Source organism: Schistosoma haematobium, chromosome 4 (genome assembly GCF_000699445.3).
Source record: "Schistosoma haematobium chromosome 4, whole genome shotgun sequence".
Lineage (NCBI taxonomy): Eukaryota > Metazoa > Platyhelminthes > Trematoda > Strigeidida > Schistosomatidae > Schistosoma > Schistosoma haematobium.
In genome coordinates, this window is record NC_067199.1 from 29,225,412 (window position 1) to 29,247,297 (window position 21,886).

At 37.7% G+C, this 21,886-nt stretch overlaps 2 protein-coding genes across 3 annotated transcripts in view; one reads left to right on the forward strand and one right to left on the reverse strand.

The window, feature by feature from the left end:
• Window positions 1-4,179: 4,179 nt before the first annotated feature.
• On the reverse strand, window positions 4,180-14,050 carry MS3_00007813 (uncharacterized protein). Its single transcript, XM_051216152.1, has 8 exons — window positions 13,935-14,050; window positions 11,724-11,845; window positions 11,630-11,685; window positions 11,371-11,519; window positions 11,217-11,333; window positions 10,193-10,304; window positions 6,087-6,146; window positions 4,180-4,499 (listed from the first exon to the last, which is right to left on the reverse strand). The coding sequence occupies exons 2-8, from the start codon at window positions 11,842-11,844 to the stop codon at window positions 4,338-4,340; spliced, it is 777 nt and encodes a 258-aa protein (XP_051066717.1). The 5' UTR covers window position 11,845; window positions 13,935-14,050; the 3' UTR covers window positions 4,180-4,337.
• A 7,010-nt stretch (window positions 14,051-21,060) lies between these two features.
• Window positions 21,061-21,886, forward strand: part of WDR11_1 (WD repeat-containing protein 11) — a gene marked incomplete at its 5' end in the record, with an annotated part of 34,603 nt that continues 33,777 nt past the window's right edge. The window contains 5 exons of one of the 2 annotated variants that reach the window (XM_051216153.1): window positions 21,061-21,188; window positions 21,234-21,303; window positions 21,341-21,536; window positions 21,568-21,741; window positions 21,778-21,867. Coding sequence is in view for 1 of the 2 variants with exons in the window: in XM_035732963.2 (XP_035589949.1) it covers window positions 21,130-21,188; window positions 21,234-21,303; window positions 21,341-21,536; window positions 21,568-21,741; window positions 21,778-21,867 (589 nt within the window). The remainder of the gene's footprint in view (window positions 21,189-21,233; window positions 21,304-21,340; window positions 21,537-21,567; window positions 21,742-21,777; window positions 21,868-21,886) is intronic. The other variant, XM_035732963.2, reaches the window with a different exon arrangement.

Genomic DNA, 21,886 nt, shown 5'->3' on the forward strand with positions numbered 1-21,886 from the left:
ATCATGTTCATCACTAAACTAGAAGTTGTGTGTTTGAATCTATTTGATGAAATGGCTATGCAGTGTAGGATAGTTATATATTAAGACGAAACTTTCGTTCAGCCCACTTTGGTTTCTGGTGTTTCCTAAAATATCGATTGTCATAATAATAGTTATGAAGACGAACTAAAGACTGAATCAACTCACTTAAAAAGTTTTTTTCAAGGAAATATTTGAATAAATCATTATTACATAGAAGAAAGGCATAGAAAACCAGACAATATTAGATAAATATTTCAGTATTGTTCATTTTAGGATGGGACTACAGAACTCCGTAATTTATTAATATTTATTAGTGGAAGCAGCCTAATCTATTCATCTTGAAGAGAGCAAGAACGAAAATTGGTACAGAATAATATAAATTCAGAAGGGGGTTTTATGGAGATTTTATTGATTTAATAGTTGAATTCGGGAGTCACCACCATGGAACACCTGGGAGCACTGAACAGCCGTTTCGTCCTAGTATGGGACTCCTCAGCAGTGCGCATCCACGATCCCACCGCACGGAATTCGGACGAAGAACCTATCGGTCTCGCACGCGAACGTTTAATCTCGAGACCACTGAACTGACATCCAACGGTTTTAATGTCTAACTTCAACCAATCTACGAAATTTTATTTCGTTAGATTCTCATCAGCTGCTTACAACCTATTGTATTTAAAATCAACGTTATTACAGATATTGACATACTTATACATACGAGAGCGATTAAAGATATGTGTATCATGATGTAACGAAAATACCAATCGAGTTAATAAGGTCATCATAAATTTTGTTCCGAATAAATATTTTTGAGAGGGAAAGCTCCAAAACACTGAAATAGCGATTAGAACTCGCGGAGTTTGCAAACATGAGATGATTGTGTAGTGAAATGACTGAAAACATTATTGGTAATAAAGAAGGATATGAATTGGAATCAGTCAGCTATGAATTGAAGGAAAAATGATAATGATGTAATTAAACTTTAGAAAGAGTTGAAATAATGAGCGATGTAATATATAAAAAGGGCATAATGTTACAAGGGTAAAGAAAGATTTATTACTCCCTCTTTTTGGATACATAGATCTGGTTTCAGACGTCTTGATAAAGACAATTATGTGTATGAAATAGTCTATTTATATTGCTAATTATATACATAGATTAAGCCATTGATTGGTTAGTATGAAGTACTACCCGCTCCAACGAATTCAAATTCTACTATTGACTGATAAGTAAATCATACACAACTCTGTACTTTTCCATAGTTTTAAATCAGTGATTGATCCATTTTTGATGTATAACAAAATCTTCGTTTGTATTCCTGTCTTTTTGATTGTACCAAATCATATTATTCTTTGTTTGTGTCATGTCTGATCGAAGAATTCATGAATGATAATTGATAGGAATTATTGATGGACTATTATTACATATATTCTCATCGGGTAATTATTAAGTAACTAGATTATATATCAGAAGGGGTTTTGTGGATATCATGAATCAATTGAAACTAAACCACCATGGAAAACCTAAAAGCACTGGACGGCCATTTCGTCCTAGATTATGCTTATTCATATTCTTGTTATCTCAAGGTTTCAGTTTGCATATTGGCCACTGTTATATGATTTACAATCCCAATTTATTGGTTAGTCTGCTATACTCATAGCCACTTTGGGCTTGATCTTGTATAATTATTATTTTTCATTTCAGTGTGATGAGGTTTGGTCTACTTGTATATAAACCATGTATGTCTGAAATATACTTCTCATATAGTGGAGACTAATATTTGTGTTCTGGACTGAATAGGCTAGGTTAGGCGAGAAGCTACTATACAGAAGATCAATAAGGACTCGGAGTTGACTCAAGGTCGCTAGTGTTGTTTTGACGCATCATTGGTTCAGCATAGGGACAAGGTCACAAAAATTGGCGATCTTGTAGCGTGATATTTGGCGGGCCATAGGACACAACAAGTATCTGGAATAGCATTTAACCATGACCTTCATTCAATATTTAAGCTTATTTTTATGTTTTAAAGTAGCTAGGATGCGTTTAGGTGAAAATTACTTAGTTCGTTGACGAGATCAGTAATCGCTGCTTTGTTATCACACAATCTAACAGCTGATCAGTATATCTTAACTCAAAACGATTTTGACAAAACGGAGAATACTTTTTTGATTTTAACCATCAAGTGCCCGAAATTCCACAAACTCCTACAAGAATGTTATAACTTACACAATGTCCACTGGTAATGAAAACAATAAACTAAGACTACGTGAATTGGTGATAATCTGACAAGTTTATTTTTTTTTGACGGGCTCAATAGTCAAAAGAACTCCAAGTAAACTGATCAAAGGAAGAATTGAAAAGCACCATCAAGGACAACCGAGATCTAATAAACCTGTTCCTCAAGATTCTGAGACAGGCCAAAATTGCATAAACAAGAGACATCTCTAAAATAGATTGTGTCGCTAACAGGGACTCCAACCTGAAATTCATTTAAGGAACTCGACAGGATATTAAACCATTTGATACAATCATAGGATAATTACATTAGCACTTTATGATGATGTTTAAACAATATCAAAAAACCTACAATTGAATAATGGCACAGTCGTGATCCATTTAAAAAAGTCACGAGCGAAATCAACTCAAAGACAATCAAGTGTTGATTATTAACATTATCGAAAACATCAAGTTTAATAGTAGAAGAATAACCAAACAAAATTCTGCTCCTGTAATAAATAAACTTTATAAATACAGGTACTTACGAAACAAAGCCAAGCAGACCAAATAATGGATTACATTAGTAACAACCCGACAGATCGCAAAAATAGTTTTGCATAGACACTTTTAGAACAGCTAAAATTAATTGCAGCGCTCTCACAACACAAAAAATTGGAGGAACCTATTTCTCGTCTACCCACAGACAAAATGGCTATCCTACTAACTTTATCAAAAGTTGTCTAGCAAGTTGACGTATCATCTCAAAATCTTCATCAGAAGTCAAAACATGATATCATTTCAGAAAAAGAATTTCTGGAATCACAAGGATTCAGAATGTAAGCCTTTCAAAAGCCAATACAAGGCCGAAGGATACCAGGCGTAAGAGAAATGCAATACCAACTGCACTGGGCATTACAGTGGTAGCCTCTTTCATCTTCGAACTAGCAACAAAACATATGTTATTCAAATCAGTGTATGCAAGCAACTACGGACACGAACTAGGTTGCAAAAACGTCAAAATTGTGAACTGACAATTTCTCGAATCAATAGGGTTTATCAACATAGACATTAGTTGCCAATATGTAGGATCAGCCAACCACATGGTCAGAGGTCAACCGAACACGAAAATAGACATGAGTACTAAGACAAATGAAGCCAACAAAACCTGTGAGGACCAGTTACAGACCAGATAATCAGAAAAAATTGATCTAGCCTTTGTGAAAGAACTAAGTAGGTCACTTGTATGTAAATTAAGCCTTAGCGGTGTTATTCGAAACAGGAATGAAAGCTTCGTAATTAAAGCACTCAACTCAGAGAACACTACGCATTTAGAAGAGTCACTTCTAACTATAAATCACAAGTAATCATTTCCAAGTTTTAGGTTTGTACTTTTTACATTAAGCAAAATTTATGGAGAACCCAACTCCGCCTTGAGCCCCTCCGGGGGCTACTGCCGGTCTCAAGCCCGGATAACGGAGGAGGGCTGGGCAGGGGGTTAGCAACCCTATCCCGTAGAAAACCAACTCTCTAAAGAACGCTAACCATGGAGAAACCGGTATTCTGAATGCTTTTATAATTTCTTATCTATCTTCATAGTATGAAAGGTTAATGATCGATGGATATTTCAACTGTAGCAGTTCAATTCAAAACAAGTATTCAGTAAATTATGTAATGTAAACATTTATCCCCAAGGGTTATTGATATTATGGATTAAAATTTAACCAATCTCTGTCGAAATATGAGCATCTTGAGTGAATTTCACAATATTGTCATTTCAATACAGTTTATGTGTTAGATTCATGTTACTTATGTATGTATAGGTGAGCTATGTAATGTTATTACAAAATTCAATCCAAGATGTCTGTATTATTTTATTAAACATCAAACCTATATTGCGAAACTTCTATAAGGACTGAAGATATGACAGACCATTATTTCCACTTCCCTCAATATCATGTAGTTTTATTGTGAAGTAAGAAAAAGTTAAGTCATTTGATAAATATTATGTTGTATTTCACTAAAACAATAAACAAATAAATCGAAGCATAAAATGCCAACTAGTAAATTGTGATAATTGTGTTAGTTAAACTTTTACGAAATTACTTGTTTTCGGTTGAAATATTCCAATTTTGATCATGTAAACCATATTGTGAAGCCAAATGATCAACTAGATTTTGACTTGGTAAATTAACTAACCATAATAATAATTGTTTGCGTAGATTTAATTCTGAATCATCTGATTTACTGGATAAATAACTGATCTGGACATATAATTAATAATAACAAAGAAGGTAAAGGATACTTATTTTTTAAAAAGTATCATATGAAATGTTATAGATTAAATAAAAGACTGATTTTAGTTAAATAACCAACGAAAGTCAAGAAAAAATCTTCAACTGTCTTAACCTAGTATGGGTTTACTCAGTAGTGTGGGCCCACGACCCTACTGAGGGTTAAGATCAGGGACTTCAGGTTTCGTGGTGATCATTTAACCTTTAGACCACCGAGCAAGAATCCAATAGTTTACATGTTTAACTTCAATTAATTTGCGATATTGTGCGACCAACTACTAATATCAGAGATAGTTAAGAGGCCTACACTTGATTAAACTCCACTGATTAAGTTTTCTCACTAAAACTCCGGGAATTACCCATAGAAACTAGTTACTAGTGACTATAGGGTTACTGTGATTATACGGGGTTTATGTATAAGATTTTTCAATTTGGTATCTGTATAATCCTCACAGATCGTTCTCTCTTCATATATATCAAAAACGTAATTCCGAGGGCCGAGTGGAAGGTTTACTTGCCAAATTTATTTCACTGGATTATACTCTTTAAATAACATCTTCAAACCCTAATCTTTCCGATTACTGCTTATATTTTTACTACCTCTACCATTATGGGATTTGAATCGACAATTGTATCTCTGTGCTAGTGTGGTATGGCAACTTGAACTGATGTAAGTACGTACGAAGTTCTACGTCGTTACTGACTGACTGAATAATTACCTCGGTTCGTTTAGCAAACTCTAAACAAAATGAAGTCATAATATCCCAATATCCCTAACCACAACATGTATTTGAGAGTGTTGAGACATAAAATATGCAAATTTGATCCTTAAAGTATCAGACAGATATTTATCAATAAGATTTTCAGTGGTTTATGGGTTGTATTACTCAGGACTTATAGATGTTACTACATACTCAATACCCTGAGGCAAACAACGGAGGAACAACATAGGAATTAGTAAAAATGTACATCATTTCGACTTGCCACACTTTATATTGATAAACTAAGGACATCGATGAAAAAAGTGATCCAATGGTTGGAAATCAAGTGTTCGAACCTCTAAAGCACTGTTCCATTTTCGCACACATCCGAACTTTTAACCAATCTTACAGGGGAACATGACAATCTCCTAAGCCGATAGAAAAACGGAGATCTGACCTGTGTCACAGATCGACTAAGTGTTTAAACGCTAAACGAAACCATTGTGTTTGTGGCCACGTTACATCAACCGCCAACTTATGAGGGTCGATAGGACCTGGAAGCGGGATGATGAATGTGTCCAGCTTTTTTACTTTATAGTAAAACCAGCTACCGAATTCAACTAGTCCTGAAGCGAAATTTTGAATATAAGAATGAAAAAAAGATGTAGTAAGGATCCGAGAATTGTCACAAAATGTTAACAAAGCTCAAACAAAAATAAGTTCAGTGATGAACCTATTTTTTTAAGTGCATGCGATCCGTGTCGTGATGCATTCTGATATCTTATCCTTTTACCAAACAGTTTTTCCCATACTAGATCCGATTTATAGAATCAATGAGTGTTGGATTGATACTTACAAATTTTGGAACACTGAACATTTTTCTAGCTGTAGGTACTCCCAACAAATTAGTTATGAGCTGCAAAGAGAAAATACAAAGATAAATAACAGCCTACAAACAAAAGGACACTCAAAAGAAATGATCTCTTGGTGGTAGATTTCATAAACTGATATCATCTGAAGAATTATTGAGAAATCGGAAAGCACAATAGAACTAGTTCGTGTCGATTGCATAATTCCAAGTGGTGCACTTTAACTTCTCTTAAGATTGACCCCATAATCAAGACGAAAACCTGTAGAAACAAGCCATTTCTTCATGATCCCTATCAGTCAGTCAGTAACAAAGTAGAACTTCGTACATACGTAAATCAGTTCGAGTTGCCACACCATATTAGCGCAGAGATCCAAACCCCGTAGTGGTAGAGGCGGTAAGAGTATAAGCAGTAATCGGAGAGATTAAGGTTTGAAGAGTACAATTCAGTGAAATAAATTTGGAAAGAGAAAAAAGGAGACAAGGAGGATTCAGGGGATTAGAATTTGGGGGAACACAGAAAGTGAATGCACCTGCGCCATTGCAAACGATTTTGAGCCGTGTCATTCAGGGTCCCTAACCATCGGTTGCTATCATCTCGCGGTCCCCAACCAGGTAGTCTACACCAACCAACATGACTCAGTCCACTTGTCAGTGACTTCATGGACTTGTGCCATGTTTTGGTCTGGCCGCCCCTAGCTTTCTTCCAACCTACTCCTATACCATTGAGCATCCATGGTCCCTATAATGTTATTTAGGAACATATGTAAAGGTTTGTTGGTGAAGAAGTAAATTACTTGATATTGATCCCATGTAAGTATCAACTAATTTTTAACTATTTAAATTTGTCCTGCCCTGTGCACAATAATATTGATAGTCCTGGAAGATTCACCTGAAGATCCAACTAAATTCCATTTCAAACATGTTAGATGATAAAATGAATATGTACTTTCTACACACACAATGTAACTCCGCCTGTATCTATTCTAGGGCTACTGCCGGTTCCAAGGCCAGGTAAAGGAGGAGGGTTGGATATGGGGTCGGCAAGCATATCCTGTAAAAAAACTTTGCTGAAAAAACGCTAACCAGAATAAACAATTTAAACGGATTTAAACTCTGTCCTGGAAGTTGAAGGAAGAATTATGACGCCTAAGGATGAAAGCCGGGACTCTTCTGACGTTACGAAGACAGTGCTTCTCCTAACAACCAAAGCAACAATTTTTATGGATATATGGAACGTCTGGACAATGTGGGAGACCAGGATGACCAGTCAAATAGCAAATGGAATGAGATAAAAGTTGGCATTACTCGGAATCAGTGAAACTCATTGGCCCCACTCTGTACTCTGGCCACGAAGAAATAAATACTCCACACACTCAAGAAGTTATCCCAATGCTGTCCAAAGAAGCGAGAAATGCACTTATTGGGTGAGAATCTCATGGATCCAGGATAATCAAAGCATCCTTCAAAACAAAGGACGAAATCACAATGAATGTTATCAAATGTTATGCACCCATCAATCACAGAAACGACGACGATAAAGATAAGTTTTACGAGAGGCTGCAATCAATCATAGCGAAGTGCTTGGGAAACGACCTGACAATCCTGATGGGAAACCTAAACGCCAAAGTCAGAATGGACAATACCGAGTATGAAGATATCACGGAACGACATGGACTGGGAGAAAGAAACGAGAATGGGAAGGGATTTTCAAATATATGTGCAATCAACAAATTGATTATAGGCGGGACAATATTTCCACACAAACGCATACACAAAGCTACATGGGTCTCATCGGACCACACTATGAAGAACCGGATAAATCATATTTGCATCAGTAAAAAATTCACAAGGTCAATGGAAGACGTGAGAATCAGGAAAGGAGCTGAAATAGCTTCAGATCACCACCAACTGGTGGTTGCCAAGATGAAACTGAAACTAAAAAGATACTGGACAAACAGCATTACAAAGGTTCAACACAGTCTTCCTTCGAGATACTGACAACTCAAGGTGACTCTCAACAACAGGTTCCAGGTCTTACAGGATCTACTGAAAGAAGAAATTACTATGGAGGACAACTGGAAACGGATCAGAGAAGCACTAGCTTTAACGTGTCACGAGGTTTGGGCTGCAACTAGCTTAATCGTCAAGAATGGATCTCTATCGAAACCCTCGACAAGATTTAAGAAAGGAGGAACAAGAAGACAGCAATTAAAAACAACAGAGAAAATCAAGGTACAAACTGAACACACTGAAGCAAACAAGTGAAGAGGAGCAATAGAGCTGACAAGCAGAAATACGTGGAAGACCTAGCAACAACAGTGGAAAAAGCTGTAAGAGAAGGAAACATGGCGCAACTGTATGATACGACGAAAATACTAACAGGGAAATATAGTAAACCAGCGAGACCGGTCAAGGACAAAGAGGGCAGAACAATCACTGAAATGCAACAGCAGAGAGAGATAGGTAGAATACTTCGAGGAACTCTTGAATAGGCCAGCCTCACTGAATCCACCGGATATCCAAGCAACACCTACAGACCTTCCTGTAGATGCCACTCCACTAACAATCGAAGAGATCACGATGGCCATCAAATAAACCAAGAGTGGGTAGGGAGCAGGACCAGACAACACACCAACCTGATGCAAATTCTATTCTGGGAGGAGGGACAGGTGCTGACGGATTGGAAAGAAGGACATCTCATCAAGAAACCAAAGAAAGGAGATCTGAGCAAATACGAGAACTGCAAAGGCATCACACTACTGTTAATACCAGGAAAAGTTTCCAGCAGTGTTGCTGAACCGGATGAGACTCAGTAGACAACGAACTTCAAGATCAATAGGCTGGATTTCGTAAAGATCGGTCGTGCACAGACCGAATTGCGACGCTACGGATCATCGTTGAACAGTCAGTTGAGTGGAACTCACAACTATACATCAACTTCATTGACTATGAGGCGTTTGATAGTGTAAATAGAACATTATGGAAACTTCTTCGACACTATGGAGTACCTAGGAAAATAGTCATCAAAGTGGTGCATGGAGGACAGCTGACAAACGCATTACAAGTAAGGACCAGAGTTAGACAAAGTTGCTTAATCTCTCTCTTTCCTTTTCTTCTGGTGGTCGATTGGATTATGAAGACCTCCAAATCTGACGGGAAGCATGGAATAAAATGGACAGGTTGGATGCAACTGGACGATTTGGACTTCGCAGATCACCTGGCTCTTTTATCACATACACACCAACAAATCCAGATGAAGACGACCACTGTAGCAGCAGCCTCTGTATCAGTAGGCCTCCACATACACAGAGGAAAAAATAAGCTCCTCAAATTTAACACAGAGAACACCAACCCGATCACACTTGATGGAGAAGCTCTGAAAGATGTGGAACCTTTCACGTATCTGGGTAGCAACATTGGTAAACAAGGAGGATTTGATGTAGATGTAAAGGCAAGGATTAGCAAAGTAAAAACAACATTCCTACAACTGAAGAACATATGCAACTCAAAACAAATTCCAGTCAACATCAAAGTCATAACATTCAATACAAACGTCAAGACAGTTAGTTCTATTGTATGGAGCTGAAAATTGGAGAACTACTACAGCCATCATCGAAGAGTACAGGTATTTCTACACAATTGTCTACACAACATACTGAATGTTCGTTGTCCGGATACCATCAGTAACAACCTACTATGGAAGAGAATAAACCAACTTTCATTTGAAGAGGAAATTAGGAAAAGGTGTTGGAAGTGGATAGGATATACATTGAGGAAATCACCAGAATGCATCACGAAGCAAGCGCTAACTTGGAATCCTGATAGGGAATGAAAAAGAAGGAGGCCAAAGAACGCACTGCGCCCAGAAGTGGAAGCAGACATAAAAATGATGAATAGCAACTGGAAAAGACTATCCAGGACAGAATTGGATGGAGAACGCTGGCGAGCGGCCTATGCTCCTCCATGAGGGCTAACAGGCGTAAGTAAGTAAATAAGAACACACACTGTTACACACACGTCTTTTACAATAAATAGTTGAAATAAAGTATACACACATCCAATATACCAAATCATTTTTCTGTAAAATGTACCTGAAGTATTAGATTACTAAATTTTTTCGACTTTTGTAGTTGTAGAAGGAGTTGCTGAGACGAGTCCGCATATTCAAGAATAGCAATCCTTCCCCTCAAAGATTCTGAAATTCTAAACGAAATTATAAGACTTGCAGGATAATTCTCTACCGTGTAAAATTTATAAGAAAGCAATTGAATAAAATTATGGATTGTATATAAACCTGTTGTGAAAATCATGATAAATGGCTTAGTTTATTTATATTATTTTCACAAACATAAATTGTACGACATTGAAATGGAAATTATATGATTTAATCAGGTTGCGAATGTATTGGTCACACTCTCACCCTTTAGTAAACATTAATTAAATATCCTATAAAAAGTAAGAATGGAGTTGTGTCTAGAAGAATATTTTCGAAAACAGTGTCTACATAAAACTAACTATTCACAATCAGTTGTTGGGTATTCAAACTTAGTAAAATTAGACGTTACGACGAGTCTTCCGAGTAATTTTAATATTAAAACACCTGTTGAAAGTAGCAAACAATACAGTCACAGTTCTGAATAACTCACTTTAAGTTACTTTTTAAACATTGATGTAACAACACCATTTACACCGACTGGATTTAAGTGAGGTTAAGTAGTCAGATAATACACCAGAGAACTTAACAATAGCTCTCGTATAAAAATCCCAGTGAGAAAGTCACTTTCGTTGAAAATAGGACTATAAGTCTTGTTGTTATCAAAATGAAGATTCGAAATATAATGAGACAGTTATTGAAATGTTCTGTTTAGTTATATGTATGTGATACTTGGACAAACAAATTCATGTTAACAAATTGTCGTTTTAATATTTTAAGATATACCTAATACCTTTCTCATACACCCATTTTTGATGAGGAAGGTAGTCTCAGAGGAGACGAAGTGAATTTGACAGCACCATTCTAAAAAAAACTAGTAAAATCAAGGAATATACAACACTAGTTTCCAGACAAAATTACTGGTACAAACAAAATAGCAAGTAAATATTTACAAAAATTACCTGATCAATAGATTTAAACAGTAAGGTTTCAAGACTTCTTCAGCTTTAAACAACAGATTGAGCGTAGCATCACAACCTTGCAACCTTAATATATTGCGCAATCCTTTCTCCTCCTGACTTGATAATTTAGAAGTTTAGTTTTAATAACACTAACGCTATCAATAGTAGTATTTTCAATGCTTCAAGTTTATATTCATGTGTGAGTGATAAAGTCAAACAAGTGATGATTTTTTCGATAATAACTAATGGATAAGTTTCATCGGATGCTTTCAGTAGATACAATAAATGAAATGCTTCCAAAAGCTTGATAGAATTGTTTTAAAGGGAAGCAAAGAGGTAGAAAAAATATGTAGAGGTAATATCACTGACAGAATATACACAATAAGTCGAAAATAAAATAAACTAATGCTTACATTCTTACGCACGGGATATGTTGAGGACTTTTCGACGAGAAGCAAACCAAGTTCATCTAGAAAAAACAGAGAAGTATGGTCGATCTCAATTTACGTATTGTCATTTTTCCATTAATTCCCCATGATTTTGCTATACTCGTAATTTTTTTAATATTTGTAGTTCTGTTTTTTTCAGTGAAGTTATTCTCGCTATCATCTATCGATACTGCCATCATTCTGAAGTGTTCAGAAGATAGATGAAAAGAAATTACAAATATACTAAGCTAGAAGACAAAAATATAGAAATGGCAAATTTACTCCTAATTGAACAAATGAGACAATTTTGTAGTGTAGTTTTAATGTAATAACATAACACTTTGTTGTGTCATTTTTTGTCATAAGGTGTATTTCGCAGTTAAGTTGTCGAAACAGTTCTCATTTATGAAGTTTACGCCAGAATTCCAAGGAATCATTTTGTTATATAACAGAAAAAACGATTAGGATTGAAAAGTTCCTTAATAATAAACTGAAGCAGTAAGCATCTTTACTAAAACCTTTTACCAAAAAATTATGAAAAGATATCAGGTAACTTGATGTGCATCTAAATGACACGAAAATAAACTGGCTGGAGAAAACCCGTTACTAGAACTTCGAAAACCCGAATTATATTTAAGACAGAATATTCCTTCATTTTTGATTTAAAATGAATTACTGGGAGATTCATGTTTTATAAGTGAATTTATTTATTAGGGTCATGGAAAACATCTTCCAAGAGCTCTATGACTAACATGATAGAAGTACCCGAAGCTTCAGGTAAGGAAATCAATACTGCGTTGACTGAACTCTAGTTTATCAATATTTCTGAACGCATACTCATTTTAAATAAATTTGGGACACCTAAATAGCAAGTTCGTTTGGGTGAATAATATACTTTGCATGTTTTTTAAGGGGACCAGTACTAAGTGGGGTATTATAAGGCTCCATTCTGGGTCATTTACTTTCTATACTTAGTATGAACGAACTCCCCAATAATATTTTGAGTTCATGACGACGAAGCTGGGTGAGAAGTAAAAGGAGATCTCGATCCATGTGTACTCCAACTCAAATAAAACGTTCTGATTAACTTGTATAAATTGTGGTTAACGCCTGTCAACGTGGTCAAGTAAGTCTAAGTGCATATTGGATACGCAAAGGTAAATAACTGCAGCATCAGGGAAGCATATGTGTTTGTAGTCCTGTCTCTCAATGACCGTGGGAGAATAGTAAGTCACAACCTTAAGATCGTAGCTCACTACCGCCTGGTTGTAGTTAGGAGGGTCAGGATCGCATGAGGATAAAGATGAACAATTGTCAATTTGATAAATATTTTCTACGGTATATACAATCACCGTGGAATCCAAACTTGAAAGTGCGTCCAGACCGCAAACCCTTGCTTTAAAGATCACCCAAACATCTTGAAAAAGTACAAAAGCCAACTACTTGTGCGATTTCAGTGCTCCCCGTTCACAAAAGGGTTTGAGAAATTATACCATTTTGCGTTTTCTTACTGCAGATCAAGAATTGATTCAATTTTATTGCACATAATACTAAAAAGTGATTTGCAATTGGTATATCTTATTGTTTTTCACTAGATTAGGAAAACTCAAAGGACACTAAGAGTGAGTTCAAAACAATACACCCTTGACATACAGGTTTTCCCCCAAGTAGTCAACTCTAGGGACCTACTACTTCACGTAAGGGTGTTTACAGCTTCAATCTACTAGTTTAAGAGAAAACTAGATACTCAGAAGAGCTTGCTAGAAAAGGATTAACATAGGCCATCAGACATTTTTTCGCAATATTCAAATCTAAGTTTGTGGTCAGAAATTCTCTGAGAGTTCAAAGGAATAAATATTTGAAGTGAATTAATATAAAAATAGACTATTTGACGTCAATTATTGCGGAGGCTAAGGTTTTAGTTTCAAGACATTTCAAAAGTCATATATGTGAAAAGTTTCACCGATTCGCTCTGGGAGGGAAAAGGAGGGACAATTTGGTAAGTTGTAGTCGTTAGCTAATTAATTATTCAAACGTCGCAAACAACCGGCCACTTTTATCCACTTCAGGAGTGGCGTAGATGTTGCCCAGGATAACTACTGCAGACTTAAATGAAATGCAGTATAGAGACTGATTAATGAAGCAAGTAGAGCTCAGAGTGGTACGAAACTATTTAAATAAAAGATCGAATAGAAATGCTTCCAAGTAGCTTAGAGTTTCCTGAAAATTGAGGCCGAAAAATGGCTAAGAAAAAATTGAGAGAATGCAACAGAACTTAATCCTTTCATACTATTTGGGACCAAATTAAGTATGTTTGTCGCAGCGAAACTACTTGCTAGAGCACAAATTTCAAAGATGCACTGCCCTTGAACAAATCCTTGAGGTGACCAATCAGTTTCGAGCTAGAAGTGTGTCGCTTAATAACAATAAACAAGTACGAGTTAAATCGGTAATATTATTGAAGTAATTGATATCTTGTTTTTAAATTCTTCATATGTGAAAAAGTTGTTTGATAGGTCCCATCAGTTGATGAGCAATCATTTTCAGCCAAGGCATCTCACCAACAAGAGGTGCTGGGATTTCAAACTGTTGAGTGTGTCAGCTTTACAGGACTATCTACAACAGGTGGATCGGGATGATCACCCTCAACTTGATGTGGGTGCTCATGAGGACTTCTTACTGCACACGCTCTTATATGCTACAAATCAGTCTGTTCTTCAAATGGTCCTAGAAATCTAAAAGCAACCTACAGTCATCAAGAGCCTCACTCTTCGTTTGCTAAGCCGCAAAAGGCATTGTTGGGCGAAATAAAGACAAACTGATAACAACGGCGCGTACAGGCAGTACAAACGTATAAGGAACATATGCACAAAGGCAATAAGAAAAGGCAGGCTTCAGTACCAGATAAAGCTCATCGATAAGTTTGTTTCCAATCCGAAAGGCCTATTCGTTATGCAGCCTCTCTTCGATAAGACAAACCTGGAGTTTCCCAACTGCTAAGTCCTAATGGTCCGACTAATAACGACTGTGACGCTGTTGACCTTCTGACTGAATAATACTCTCAGACATTTCAGCCGACCCACATTAACTATATTGATCAAGGCTTCATCTTCAACTGCACAGGACATTCCAAAGTGAACCTGAGCGCTGACTTGGTTTACTGGAAACTGCAGCACCTAGGAAAAGACATCTCTCCTGGCCTATATATGGTCCATTCTGCTATACTGAGGGAAGCAGCCTCAATCCTGGCAACGCCGCTCAGTATGAAGTTCTCACACTCACTAAGCCGAGGCAAACTACCGGAAGATTGGAAGTTAGCTCACATCTCACCAATTTTCAAAGGAGGCCGACGCAGAGAACATTCAAGCTACCAACCAGTCGTCCCTCTCTCCATACCTTCAAAAATTATGGAGTCCCTGATATGCGATGGTATGCACGACTATTTATTATCTTTAAACTTCTTTTCACCCCAGAAGCATGGTTTCAAGAAGGGTCATTCTTGTATAACCAACCTGCGGCGGCCAGATGGATAGCCATTCTTGGCCCCGAGGGGAAGGTTGACGTCATTTACATTGGCTTCTCAAAAGCTTTCGATAAGGTCAACTATACATGTCTTATCAATAAGTTCAAACGATTAGGTGTCAAATCACCTCTAATTGACTGGTTCACTTCATATCTAAAAAATCGACATTTTAAGGTCATGGTTAACTTCATTTTTTCTCAGGCTATGGAATATCCTAGTGGAGTCCTCCAGGGTTCAGCACTAGGACCTCTTCTTTTCCTGATTTATATAAACGATCTTCCATAACAGGTATCGTCTGAATTATTACATTTGCTGATGGTTTGAAACTTTGGAGAGAGATACGCAACCGAGAGGATATACTGCCACTTTGGGAGGATCTGACTCGACTTCATGATTAGGCGAATGATATCGGACTTGCCTTTGACACTTCAAAGTTTAAAGTAGTCCATCTGCGACATGTCGCAGACTACAGCTACAACTAAGACGATTGCCCTTCTAGAAGTATTCCGAGTTTAAAAAGACTTAGGAGTGATGGTGCCCTAAGATTTGAAGTCTTACGCTAACCCTGACGAAAATGCCTTTCGAGCAAGCCATGAAGCGGTAGCATTGACGCATTTTGTCCAGTTAGATGGAAGAACTTTTCACATAATCTTCAGTAGTTTCATTCGTCCTCATTTAGAGTACGGAAACATAGTAATTCCTCCCTCACCCCAAATGGATCAGGACACTTTGGAACGTATTCAACGTCAAGTCACGAAATCAGTCCGAGGACTCAAATTCAAGACTTATGAAGAGCGCCTCCGATCACTAAACCTTTACCTATTGGAGTATGGGCGTCTTGGAGGCGACCTACAGTATCCTAAACGCTTCTGGAAATCCCCTTAAACACCTACTTAAGTTTAGCTCCAACACAAAACTAAGGGATATTACCCAGAAACTAGAGACACAGTACAACAGAACGGACTGTAGACACAACTTCTACTCCTTAAGAGTTGTCAAATGTTGGAATTTGCTGTCGTCTGGGATAGTCCAAGCGACTTCTCAGGAGTCCTTCAAGAGGCAACTTGACCTATTCTTAAGGACTGAGGATAGTAACTTACTATGATTTACCAATTTCTTTTTCCTCTATTATCGTTAATATACCTAGAATCCACTGCTACTAAATACGGAAGCCCGTTAAGTGAAAGCTTCTTCTATTATGTCCACAACCATTTGAACCATTTTGAACTATTTGAAAATATTCGTGACAAGCCAGTCTAAACAAATTTATTTCCTTGAGCTTGGTTTGTGATTTAGAAGGACAGTCCCAGATCTCTGGTATTTCTCTGTTAGGCAAGTTCAACCAGCTAGCCTTGATTTTCTTCTCTGATCTAACAGTTATCCTGGGTTTTATGCAATGTGAAGTCAGGTAGACGTCCTAGTCCCATAGCAACGGGTTCATTGGAAACGGGAGCAGTCACATCACCGCAATGTCATCTGAATGCTTGTCTAAAAGATTATAAAATTATACCAAGAAGAGCGGATAGAAGTAAAAAAAGAGGAACTAAACTGATCTGTCAAAAGCAGATATAAATAAACAAATGAATAGAACTAATTCTAAGTAAAGTGTAACAAAATATGATAGCGATAAGGAAATGGGAGAAAGTCGAAGCTTGCCAACTTCTTTGCTCGTTGTTACCTTTAAATATCCAAGGAAAAAGCGACCATTGTCTTCTAAATTCGGAACACCTTTCTGTATGATTCATGACATGGATTCCTGTAACCTGTGGTTTTAGACTGTATACCTTCAGATAAAGCAAACACGGTGTAGTGTGGCGTTGAGTCGCTGTTGACTATGATCACCACTACAGGAGGACTATGTAACAGTTAACCGATAAGATCCCTCGTAGGCCAAATATCAGAAGGCAGTTGATGGCTGTAGTCGAAATGTATTTGCTGGCGATCTCGTGGTATCGAAAGATTACCGAGATCGTGCCAGGTTACAATTGTGATTACTGAGCGTAACCGAATTCGTGCGAGGTTACAATCAACGGAAGAATGTATGTATTCAGTACAACTAAACAAACAAGTACAGTAAAACAATCACTGGTACAATTGGCTATAATAACAATTGTTTCCATTACACCAATCACGTTCTCTTGATAAAAGTAGATCACTATAAGGGCATGCATTTACGACTTCTTTTAGGAATTTAATAAAGTGGATGACAAACTACAATTGCTGAGGTTCATAACAGAGGAACAAACGTCTCTTGTTCAGTCTCCGGATACTTAACCTTCGTTATGAGTAATACTGAGGAACAAAAGGGAACAAGTTTAGGGTGTTTACAATCCTCTCCATCTTTAAAGGTCACTCTCACTGTTCAGCATCGGATAATATCTAGTACGGAGTTACTCGAAGTTTGAAAATCGATGGAAGTGTATATAGGTACATATGAACGTTTTACAAGTGGATTTCTGCAAGCTGTAGAATCTATTTCTTAGTCGCACTGATGGACCTCCACTAGGTAGTACGAAATGACGGTCGATATTTACTTTAATGGTGTTCATATGAAAGAAAAATGGGGTAGGCTCCCATAAGACGGAAATGTAAAGTGTTGTACTAAATAGAATTATCTTGAGCTCTATTGTTCTTACATTACATCAACGAGTTTTCGGAACTATTTTTATAGCCAATTTGGGAAAAGTACGAAGGTCTTAGAGTAATACGTAGTGACAGTGAAGGAATTGACGTTCAAAATGGTTTAGAAAATTTGGTTAGGTGGCCCGAACTTTGGCCTTTATTAGGTCGACACCATCATAGGCTTGATAACACGGACTGGACACAACAATATCCATCAGTAGACCGTTAATGAGACACCATGGGAACAAGTTCTAGAATAAAACGATTGAGTGGTTGCGATGCATGACCTAGAAATGATTTGAACTCCGGAAGGAATTCAAAACACTGGATAAATGGGTGGTGAACGGCGATCTACAACTTGACTTATACTCATACATTCTCCAGACTGAAGTAGTCATACCCGATGCGTATATTGAAATGCACTCACTGTAATTATCGTCATATTCCACCGGCCTATTTCTTCTCAACTTGCTTTTTGTAATCCCCGTTAATTTCACGCTCTTATTCATTCATATTGTCCAAGTACTTAATTAATTCACTTCACACAACCTTTATCTTCTCTTCGTTCTTCTGAATTCGAAATCTGTAATTTTCATATAGCAGACAATCGATATGATAACTACTGGGTCCTGAAAACGTACTGACCTGAGTGCACTTTAAGTAACACATATGTAGCTATCAAATACATTGGCAGTCGTGTTCTCGTGCGGCTAGATTAATTCTGAATAGACCCCATAAAAGCCCCGGAATCAAGTCAATAAAACAAGAAGTGAGGGTAGAGAAATCATTTGGTCTTTACAAACAAAGTTCCAACATTCAGTGTAAAATAATAAGAAAGATAATGCCAACATAAAATTAGGAAGTAAATGAATACTTGAGCTAAAGTTTTGACTAAATCTTGATCAACAACTATATACCCGTAAAGTGAAGATCCTAGATTAAGCGAGGCACAAAATTCTTGCTACAGGCCAAACAGAGGGCATGGCTCATGCGAAATAACTCCCTAAAGAATTCTGACCGTAGCTTTTACTTGTCACTGAATAGTGGATCCAAATTCAAATTCTGTAGTGATGGATAGGAGCCAGCATCCGATCAACTCAAAGCATGGGAAATCTGGACGACCTGCTGGAACCATCTGATACTGTTTCATGTAATATTCTCTGATTTCCCAAAAGCCTTTGGCTCAGTACCTCATGTATATCTCATGGTGAAGGTTGGAAAGATGACTTTCGTGGCTCCTAGACTATTTAGAAAACAAGATGCTTCGTACCAAGGTAAATAGAGCACACAAAAGTTGAGGGGTCTCAACTTCACAGGGAACAATCTTAGATCCATTCATGTTTTTGGTCTTCGTTAGAGATCTGTTAGATAAAATTAGCTCGGCGGCACTGATCTATGCAGATGACGCAAAGATTTGTAGGTACTCAAAGAGTGACAGTTATTCATTTGAACTTCGAAAGAACCTTATAACAGTCAACGGACACGCAGTAGACAGTGAGTTAAAATTAACCAATCAAAATATGTCAAGAACACTCTGTCTCATTTGATACAAAGCACCTATACTCTCTATGGAAATCCGCTCCCAATCGTCTTCGTGATCTCGGGCATGTAACATCGGATGGCTTAGGTACTAGGTCAAAATATATGGGAGATGCAGCCAACGCAAACACAACTCTCCACCTTGTGCGTAGACAATTGAGCACAACCACTCAGAAAATATTCCTGACACTAGTCAGAACGCACGCACGGACCCATCCCAAGGTTCGCAGTGTCTTTGCGTCCCCTCTGCCTAGAAGAGATATAGATCTCTTGGATCGAGGACAAAGACAAGTAACTAAGTTGGCGATGTGTTTAAAATGTTAATCTTACGAGGACAGACCTCAAAACCTGAGATTATTCTTGTTGAGCTGCAGGGGAATATGAGATGACCAGATAATAACCTACATTACAGTAAGTATGCTAGGCCACCCCGTCACGAAGATATTGCCAGAACATCGTCATCACGCCGATGAAGACAGCCCTCGAAAGATTGCATGTCAAGGAGCAAACGACCAGGTTCGTTTTCACGTTTCCTGACTAAGAGTTGCCCCCATTTCAGAGTATTTTACCCAACAGAAGTGACCATAGCTTCATCAGTGGATAGCCCTAAGAGGGGATTTGAAAAACACGTTCTCACTCATGATTTGCCATCTCCCCCGCAGACCGGCTATGTCCAATGCATGTCTCATAAATTACCACAGCAATCATTACCGCACATCAGTAAATACTTCATACATCTCTTATTATAACATGCATCTTCACTTCCATTTTATGAATTCCATCCCCTCTCACATTACCAGCTAGTTAACCCATTTATTACTTTTGGAAACATTCTCTCCTCTTAGCACGTGAGTCATCGCTTTATTGTTTTTACAACCAACCAACCACCTTCCTGGTAACGTGATGACAACTAATATCCAGAATTCCTACTCTCCTGAGACAAATGCACTCACTCAAACGGTAGGATATACAAACGCACAAATAATTAACAAACTGGTTGAAATTAGTGCAATTGAGTGGCTAGACTGCAACCCCTTGGACATTGCCATAAACCTGAATCCATACTGAAGCAACGGGAAGCGAGTGTAAAGAGATTACTTGGTTTATATAACTCCGTGGCAAAGATATTGGAGTGCTTTTCAGTAAGACATATCTGATCTGGGAGAAAACAGGCGTTCTGGCATTATCCAGTAAGAACTTTGGTTGTAGCTGCATTGGCGGCTTGGGTACTTTTACGAAGGATTTGCCAGTGCGGTAAGTCTACTCGTGCTACTGGCTGCTTGAGGAATACATTTCTTCGTCCAAACTTCGACTTTTCTCTCTAGTTGGCGGGGCTGGGACGCATCGGAATGGCTAACTTACTGGTCTTTGGTCACAGAGTCTTTGTTCCGTTCGCATACTAGGTAATCGCTTCAAAAATAGCAAGACAAATACCGAACTGTATAACATAAACCTGAGAAAATTCCCTCGAAACAGAGAAATATCACTGGATGTTGGTGGTCGCAACTTTAAAGTCGTACCCGAAGATCCGGATAAAACCGTCATCGTCCCACCAGAAACTAGATAAGAGACATTCTCAGCGATAGGAGACTATGAGTATGGGTAAACGAGGTATTATCAACATGGTGTTTTATAAAAAGTAGCGTCCTTCAGAGTAAAATGATTGGGCCTTTTATCGTTACTAATTGAGACACATTAAGACTAAGGTTAGAGACTCAAGCCTGAAGGTCGTCTCGATAGCGCTTCGCATGAAGTGTTTCGAAACACTTTGTAATGGTTATTTGATGAATACGTGGGTGTCATGAGACCAAGGGTACTATCGGTCGGTGTCAGCACAGAAACCAGTATAGCTGTTGATTAGTAAAATGCTTTTCATCCAGTATTTTAATTTTGCTCACGTTTTAGCGGTTGGAAAGGACTTATTGCTCTTGGAAGTTTCACCAACATACTTATAGTTGACCCTTGTTTCAGTAAAGTAACAGATTTCAATGATTTTCCTAACCTAATTCCAGTCTTTGCAGTCACTTCAGGGGCACCGCGCTAACATAGTGAATGTTTTATGGGCTCCTGAAAATTACTATCATGATGATAAAAACCCTTTTCAATTAAAACTTGCCAGTGTTGACGCGTCTGGAGTAATAATTATTTGGGATGCTACTACGTCCTCTGCGACCTCAGAGTTTCGTGAGCCAGATTCACTCGTTTTGGGTTAGTTTTCGCATTCTGCTTACTAGTTTAGATATATTATGGCTACCAAATCAGTGGGTTTCACGTGATTTGTTAGCTGTTCTCCACTCTCGTGGTAGATTCATTATCTGGAACACACAAACCCAAACAAGATTGTGGAAGTACTCTTTTGGAGACGATGTGGTTTCTTTTTCTTTGGATATATTCTCTAATTCAAAGATGATTTGTAACTGATTTTCCACTTACTTACTTACTTCTTAAGTTTGCTCAAAGGAATATTTCATTGTGGAAAATTTCAATGTCACTTCGTGTGCCTTTGGAAAAGGCAGGAAACTAAACATCTCTGAGGCTGGTTTGTTAACACTACATAT